The following is an 8,826-nucleotide window of genomic DNA, read 5'->3' as shown; positions in this document are numbered from 1 at the left end:
ATCCAAAAATGGGGAGAAAAGTCAAATAGACATTTTCTCAAATAAATTCTTATATAAGGTAAAGGTAAAGGCCCTCCCGTTGATCGTCGATTTGCTCGAGCGGGCCCAGTAACTTCTCCATTGGAGACTTTGTTGTTACTGTGTCTGGCATATCCAATACTCTCGGTAGCTTGCCAGGCTCTCCAAGAGGGGCGGAGGAATCGAACTTGGGTTGGCCATGTTGGCTGCATGCAAGGCGAACGCCCTACCCGCTGTGCTATCGCTCCAGCCCAAATTCTTATATACCTAATTGTAAAGATGACCATTAGGTGTATTAGAAAATGCTCTTTGTCACTTATCAGGGAAGTGTAAATCAAAACCAGAGAGACTGGCACACATTAAAACAAAAAAAAAGAAAGAAAGAAAGAAAGAAAGAAAGAAAGAAAGAAAGAAAGAAAGAAAGCAAGCAAATGAACAACAAAGAGGTGTGGACATGAGTATGGGGGAAAGAAATCCTCATCCATTATTGGTGAGAATGTCTACTGGTCAACCTCTTTGTTGAATATGGAGACATCTCAAAAAAAAAAATAACCACTAATAATCCAGTTTCCATGAGATCCAGCAATTGCATTTCTTGGCATCTCCTCTAAGGACCCAAAAACACTGTTTCAAGAAAAAAAACAATTTTAACTCCTATGTTTGTTGAAACACTATACACTATAACCAAGATCTAGAATAATCCGTGTGTCAATGAACAGATGACTTAATAAAGAAATGGTGCGATGTATAAAATGGAATACTACACAGTCATCAAGGAAAAATGGAATAATGTAATTTTTTAGAATGGGTGAAACTGGAGGGTGTCATGCTGAGTTAAGTTCATTAGAAGGAAAGGAACAAGTGTGGAATGATCCTGTGGGACACAAGAAAAAATAATGATGAAGCAAGAAATAATCAAAGGCAACAGGAAAGTTGCTTTACAGAATTGAGCTTACCTGGGAGGGAAGAGAATGGGATGGTCCTTGGGACGCTTGTGAAGGGAGGTGAGCATGCTGGTGGTGGGTGTGGTGTTGGAAGGATGTATGCATAAAATCCCTTCACTGACAGTAATGTAAACCACGGTGCCTCGGAACAATGGCAATGGAGAGGAATGGTATAGCAGTATGGCTAATCCACAAAGTCAACAACACTGAAAGGAGGAGAATCCAAACACAGCAACCAAACTCAAACGTGCTTCAAGGAATCAGGCAGGGACAGAAGAGGGTGGGAGAGAATCTGGGGACAATAGTGGAGGGAAGTTGATACTGGGTCTGGTGCTGAAACAAATAGAATGCCTAGAACTCAACTATGAATAACTTTGTAAAACACAATGTCTTAATAAATTAAAATTTAAAAAAATAAAATGGTAAAAAATAAATTCAAATATTTTAGAGAAAACTAACATTACTCTATTGTTCTTTTGAAGGAATTTTTTTCTGGAAAACTTTCATTTTTTATTCATGCTCTTAAATTTTAGCATACTTTTAATATATTTTATATCCAGTACATGTTATAGTTCTCTGTTTATTTTTGTCCCAGATTTACTTACCCAATTTATTCCCTTGAAAATAGACATTGGTTTTCATTAATTTGCTTTTTTGTGCACTACTATGTGCCAGTTTAGTAGTCTCCTCACTATACTTTGATGAGAATATACTGAGGAAAATCTAGGACAAAGGTTAATTTTTTTAATAATAGCAGGAGCTAAGTAATCATATAAATATGTATCATTTTGGTAATAAGTATAGAAAAGAAAAACAAAACAATTAAGGGACAGGAAATGTATGCGAGGTCTTATTTCTCAACTTTTATTTTGACATGATTTTATCCTTAGAGAAACTTAGAAAAATAGTACCAAAATGTATCATGTCATCCATCCTTATTCTTTATATTGCCACTAATTTGCATCATCTGAGAATTAACTGAAATCTATTAATTCCCTATCCCTTAAGACTTTAGTGTTTATTATCAAAGAAACTAAAAATAGGTAGAGTTAGAATGACATGCACGAGAAACCATTATTAATAGCATTGTAAACCATAGAATCTCAATAAAGATTCTAGTTTTAAAAAAGCTAGGACTGCTTGGAGCAGAAAAGTGAATGGACTATGCGTTAATCCACGCCATCATGTCTGCCCGGAGAGGAAAGGGTGTTGCTCCCTTCCGCCCTCCCCCCCTCTGGAAAGAAAGATGGTAGCCGCATGGGAGCCTTGTGGAGAGCCAGGTATGAGCCGGGGGTGTGGGGGTGACTAAAACCTCATGGGAAGGGGGGCGTTCCAGCCGGTCCTTCACGCCCTACCGAGGTCACCAGTTGCCCCCCACAAGCGGCTCTTCGGCATGGCCACGACTCCAGAGCACAGAAACCAATCTCTTAATTATCTGACTTTCAGTAGAAATACTTCCAGGGTTAATAAGTAAAATAGCAGAAATCCAAAACCGCACAGCCGCTATTAATTCTTGAACCCAATTGTAGAAAGCAGATCATTTCACAATGCTTTTTCAGCATGTCTGATTTGGGGGGGGTGGTAAACTCTAAATAATAATGGTGCATCTTTTATCGAAACAATGAATCTAGATGAATCTAGTCGAAGTAGATAGAGTGTTAAGTAGAATTCATCTGCCTCACAGGCATTGGGAGGGGTGGGGGGTGGGGGGTTTGTTGGCATTCTTCGTGGTGAAAAATAAGTATTGGTAAAAGGAAATGTGTTTGATATTTGCATGATTGAGACCTAAACCTGAAAGCTTTGTAACTTTTCCCACAGTGATTCAATAAAATAAATAAATTATAAAAAATAAATAAATAAAAATAAAAAATCTAGGACTAATCTCTGATAAACAGTGACCAGATCAAGTAGTAGGATATTATTTAGAACATTTATATAATTATATGAGTGCCATATCATCTAACATACAGACCTTATTTAGAATTCAGTTCTTCAGAAATATTCTTATTCCATGAGTTCTTTTAATCTAAGAACTCATGAGCTTGGATTATGAGTTCATATATTTGCCATACCTTTTTTATTATCTTTTAATCTGGAACATTCTTAAATCATTTTCATGTAAAAGCAGGAACATTTCTGAAGCATTTTCTTTCAGATTCTTCCTTAACTTTAACTCTTTCAAACTTTTCTTCATAATTAGATCCAGGCTCGAAATTTTTGTAGAAACGTTAGTAGAACGATTCCATGTTTTGTGTTCCTCTCAATATAGAATTTTCAGTCATACAGTGTTCTATTACCAGTAATGTTAACTTGGTGATTTGGTTAAGGTGGTGTCTTGCCAGATACAGGGGATTATTTTAAGTTTTTCTCCATCCCATTAATGTTGTTTTGTCCAGAAGAGACTTTTCAAGCTGGGATAGATAGTCTTCTTAGTGTAGTTGACTTTTGAGATATCATATAATTTTCCCCTCTGGATGCATCTTCCCCGGGATATAGTGGACTTTTCAGTGGGTGCTATGGGCCTCTGTAAAAGCAGAGAATCTGGAGTCCTCCTTGTGTTTACCGAACGTTAAGTAGTGAATAGAGATGAAGGTTTCCTCCTCTGGCAAGAGAGTTTCTAGAGCTTCTTTTGTTCCCAAGCACTGACTCTGCTCTTTTAGGGCTGCTCTCACACTCACTAATCTCACACTCCACTAGGCCTGGAGGTAAGGGAGGCTGGTGATTAAGAAGGAAATATTCAAGTGGGAATTGGTCAGGCTGGAGGATTCCTGGTTCTGTCAGCTCTGGCTGTGGCTTGCCTCCAGTCCTACCTTGATGAGGTATCTTCTTATTTAACCTGGCTGGTTGTTGATTTTGATTTTCAGTGGTAACAGTATTATCAATAGTCCACTCAGAATTATATGTGGAGAAATGAAAAGGCCATGTCAAGTCCTTCCCTCAGTAAATCACTTAAACATGGAATCTGTCCTCTGGTCAGGAATCTCTTGTGCTTCAGGGAATAGCACTGTGCTATCTTGTTCTTCCTTTATTCTCTGGGGTAGTTTCAAGATTAGGTGTCAGAAAGGGAGGCAATAGTAATGCTTGTTTTCCACCTGTCTAGTGTTTTTATGAAGATTAAATGAACTCACTGTATAAAAAGTGATAAAAATAAGCTAACATATGAAACTAATAATAGTAAAGTCTGGAACACACTGTGTCACTTGTAAAGGATATCTACTACTCCCATTATGATATGATCATTATTGTTATTTACAATAGCCTTGTTTTAGAATAAGTATTTTCAAATTAAGTCTCTTGTACATTTGAATCTACATTTTGAATGAAAAGATAGAAAATGCCTCCCACACGGGCCGCATTTGGGTGATACAAACCATTGATTATTTTCAAAGTAAGTGATTATTAGTTAAGTGGACAAAGGGGCCATTCAGGATGTCTCAGAAATGAGGGAGTTTCTAAGAAGCTTTGTGACTTTGCCAATAGCTCTTACTAAATTTGGCAAGAACGCAACTGAAAATCATGAACCTCAACTTGAGGAAACACAAGGCTAAGACTGACAGAGATCTTAATGGGTGCTCAGAGCAACACTGATGTGGGGCTCATGATAATACACTGAACTCTGATAGAAAGATCAGTGGGCTGGGGACAGGATCCTGGAGTACAGTAGACATGCCTGATGCTTTCATTGCATTTACCTGGTCTGGGTCTAAAAACTAGACCAGTTACTTGGTAGCACTGTGACATTCTCAAGTTTTCTAACTACTTTTTGTTTGATTCTCGGTTGCTCTGCCAAATGAAGAAACATCATTCGTACCTGACTCAGGCTAGTTTTAAAGTACAAAATAATCAGTATGGCCTTGCTCTTCAAGTCTGTGTTCTCCCTCAAACACATATGTCACTTCTTGTCTCTATGCATCTCTGGTTCACTATTCCTACTCTTAGAGAAGCCTGTGTTCTCTTGAGCACAAACTTCTCACATCTTTCGAAATCAGCTTCAGTTTGTTTAGAAAGAAAAAAATAATCAGTAGATCTTCACTTGAATTGAGAATAAACCCATTGTATTGATGGTATAGCAACTACAAGAAATGGATTTTCTGTGGAAAGGAACCCAGTCTGTATCAGGGTGCATATTTGGATCAGTTATTTTATTTTATTTTTAATTTCAATTTCATTTCAATGAATTACCGATAATGGAAGAAGTGTGCTTGCTAATTTATTCTTCAGATAAGAAAACAAATTCTTTAATATAAACTCTAGATTCTTACCTACTCCCACTCTATCAAAGGAAGTTTTGTTTATCCTGAGTTTGGAGGTGAGTTCATCACACCAGTTTCTCAGTCTAATTTCCCTCCCCTGGAACCAAGTATGTTAGGCTACTGGCCAAATATTGTAGTTAGATATGGCACAAGCATACATTAGCTGTGATGCTGTGCTTCTTTCTCGGTGAAATATGGAGCAGTTCTGCCTGATAAAAGACCATTATTTCTATCAGAGAAGGGAAAATGTTAGCTTAATCATATAAAGAACTGCTCAGAGATTGTTATTATCATAGAATTTTACTTGTTTTTGCCCTACGTAAGTGTTTCCTTCTCTCCATTCCTGCTTACTGAACTGGCATGAACTCAAACACTTTGCACAGAAGAGTGATGTTGAGTAAAACATTCCTTTACCACTTGAGAATTGCTGATCATTTCACAAATATACTCCCAAGTCTTTTGAAAGAGCCAACTAAACTTTACTCAGCTGAAAGTTATAGAGACAAGACTGAGTTTCTTTCTCCTCTCAGGTGTTGGGGGAAGAGAAGTGTTAACAGCAAGTTGGCTCTTTTGCTGAAGCAGTGCTAGGAGCAAGGGGCTGCTTTAAAGGCAATGTGTGCAGTGTCAAAGGAACAAAAACTCTGAGACTCATTTCCTGGAAGGATGATCCTATGGTGACTCTGAATTATTCAATCTCCACTTCCCAAATTTCTTCCATGATTATGGTGATGAAAACATCAATTCTCCCCTCACAATACATAATCTGTTTGATGGTTAACTTACCCAAGGATATATAAGTAATTAACCAAGGATATACAAGTATAGAGCCAAGACTTTCTGACTCCAAAGTTTAGAGGTTTCCCATGATATCACTGTGGGCTGTTCTATGGGATTTTGTTTGGCCAGACTTGGTGGTGCCCAGGGCTATTCCCAGCTTTGCACCGTTTCACACAGGTCCATACTGTGACCAAAGCATCTCTTCTTTTAACTGACTAAAACTCACATAAAGCCAGATTACTTCCATCAGAGGTCAAGAAAAAGTTATACCTCTCAGTGTAATGAAAATATTTTTAAAAGAAGATTCTAGAAAATCTAATAAGCACAGTCACCTCACACTTTCTTCCTGGATTCCATTATTTTTAGTAAATATTTACTGTGTGTTTAATACTTTCCTGCATTAGAAGATAAGTAAATTCAAAATATGAACAGTTAGAGTGAGGCATAGGCAAAAACAGATACTTCCTGCTTCTGGCATTTCGGCTCCTAATCTTATCAGGTCTGACCAAAGTCCCCCACCCCCCACCCCAAACAAGATGGGCACTACAATTCAAACTCAAACTAAAATTTCTCTTTTCATTTCATGAATTACAAAATATTATTGTTCAACAAAAGCAAGATGTTTAGAACTTTCGAATATGAAGATGCATCTACATTTGTGCTCAGCAGTCATTTAAAAATAAAGCAGTTCTTTATTTTTGAAAAATTGTGGTGTTATGTGCTTGTAAATTATGGAGCAACTGAAAGACCTCAACACAAAGTTGATGGACACATAAGCCATGGAAGAAAGAAAGGCCACCTCCAGACCTCTTGCTGAGCACAGCTGAGGGGTCTCAGAGCCACTGCCAGCTGCTCTTGGCTGTATCCCCCACTGTAAGCAGCTTCCACTGTGCAGGCTTTGGAGAAGAGCCAGACTTCTGGGCTGGAATTTCTGGAAAGATTTTATGGTTCTCAGGGGACTGGTTTTTCAACTTAAGCAAAGCACAATAAATAGTTGAGATATGTTTGTTAAAGTCAAACCTGAAAGGCAGAAGAAAGGGGATTGGTGACGTACTCTATCTGTGAAAATCGCAGCCATATTAATATTAACTTTGATACAAGGGAAAGAATGTTTATAAGAAAGGTGCCAGTGAGCTCATTTCTCCCATTCTTTATAATATTCCTTACAGTTCTGTTTTGTTTGGGGGCCACGCCTAGCTGTGCTCAGGGCTTATTCCTGGTGGTGCTCAGGGAATCATATGGGGTACCAGGAACTGAGTCTGAGTAGGCTGTGTGTAAGGAAAACACATCACCTGATGTACTACTTCTCCAGTCCCTATAGTTGTATTTTTTTAATATAACACTTTGGCTTGCTGGAAGTTTATAAAACAATAAGACATTTTGTATTTATTTAAAGGGTGGTTTAGGAGTGGAGCCATAGTACAAGGAGTAGGGGTACTTGCCTTGTATGCAGCCAACCTGAGTGTGATGCCCAGAGCTCCATATGGTCCCCTGAGCCCACCAAGAGTGATCACTGAGTGGAGCCAGGAGTAAGCCCTGAGCACCAATGGATGTGGCCTAAACCAAACCAAACAAACAAAAAGCTGTTTAATCCAAAGGGTGAGGCACATGGTAATTAGAATTTTTCAAATTCATTTTCTTTAAACTGGGTCCTCTTGAACACCCTAACCATTTTTCTGTGGCAAAATAAGAAAGTAGCAGCTCTCTTTCAAAGACATCTAGCACTTAACACTTTGGCCTGAAACTAAACCAAAAAATTCAGCCTCATTGATTTAGAAATTCTCTTTTTTATTTACTGATGCTTTCATAGATGAACCTTTTGTTATTAAATTTATGTGTCAAGTGAGAATTTTGATACTGCTCAAGTGAGTTTACATACAGTTGGGCTGCATTCAAGTCAGAATTTTTATTTATAAAGATGCAAATACATATTCGTATATATATAATACAATTCAACCGTGTTACTTATATTATCCACATTCTTTTATGTACACAAAAAAACTATTAAAGGGGCCATCCTACTCAAGCTTACTCATTTTATATTTTGACTTCATTTTTTTTTATCAAGCAAATTTCCTCTCAGGGAGTTTATTCATGACACTACTTAATTTCCCTCCTAAAACATGGATTGTTCCATCAGTCTAACACAGCCCAGGATTTCTGTCTTCATATTAAAAGATGAAGCTTAGAACTGGATCACTTGTCCCTTTCTCTTTTGATGGCTTTCCAGTTCAAAATGCTTGCATCTCTTAATGGCCAGCATTCTCTTAGATCTGCAGTTGGGCTGGGCGCATTCAAGTGTCAACACAATCTTCTTTGTAGTTTTAGCCTTTTTCCGGAAAATAAGCTTAGTTTGACCTCCATAACCACTCTTCTTCCTGTCATAACGACGCTTTCCCTGGGCATATAGAGAATCCTTGCCCTTCTTGTACTGTGTGACTTTGTGGGGCTGATGTTTGCCACATTTCTTACAAAAAGTCCGACGGGTTTTCAGTACATTCACCATACTTGGCGGCAGCGGTGTCGGCGAGGAAAGGAGACTTCATTCTTGAGCTCCTAATTTTGCTTCACTCCTTAACTAGCTGGAATATACAAATAATTTTATCATTTATGATAGGTAAATTGCTGTATTCAGAGTTTCTCTATATCAGGAAATGTGTTTCTATGATCTTCTCTAATTGACTAAGTCTTAAACTTTTGGGTGTAAAAACTCTTTATTCAGAGAGAAAATAAACATTGCTTTATTATCTACTGACATTTAAGGTTATAAATGAGACTCCAAGACAAATTCATGTTTGTTTCTTTGCAGAAAACCTGTTTTTCTTCTTCGGATC

General features: G+C 37.8%; 1 protein-coding gene across 1 annotated transcript; it reads right to left on the bottom strand.

Annotated features, from left to right (window-relative positions):
* Positions 1 to 8,060: 8,060 nt before the first annotated feature.
* On the bottom strand, positions 8,061 to 8,498 carry LOC130027687 (60S ribosomal protein L36a-like). The gene has a single exon (XM_056118532.1). The coding sequence runs from the start codon at positions 8,496 to 8,498 to the stop codon at positions 8,178 to 8,180; it is 321 nt and encodes a 106-aa protein (XP_055974507.1). The 3' UTR covers positions 8,061 to 8,177.
* Between the last annotated feature and the right edge of the window lie 328 nt (positions 8,499 to 8,826).

This window comes from Sorex fumeus, unplaced genomic scaffold (assembly GCF_029834395.1).
Source record: "Sorex fumeus unplaced genomic scaffold, SorFum_2.1 ptg000037l, whole genome shotgun sequence".
In the NCBI taxonomy this organism is placed as follows: Eukaryota; Metazoa; Chordata; class Mammalia; order Eulipotyphla; family Soricidae; genus Sorex; species Sorex fumeus.
This window is presented reverse-complemented; position numbering and strand designations above follow the sequence as displayed.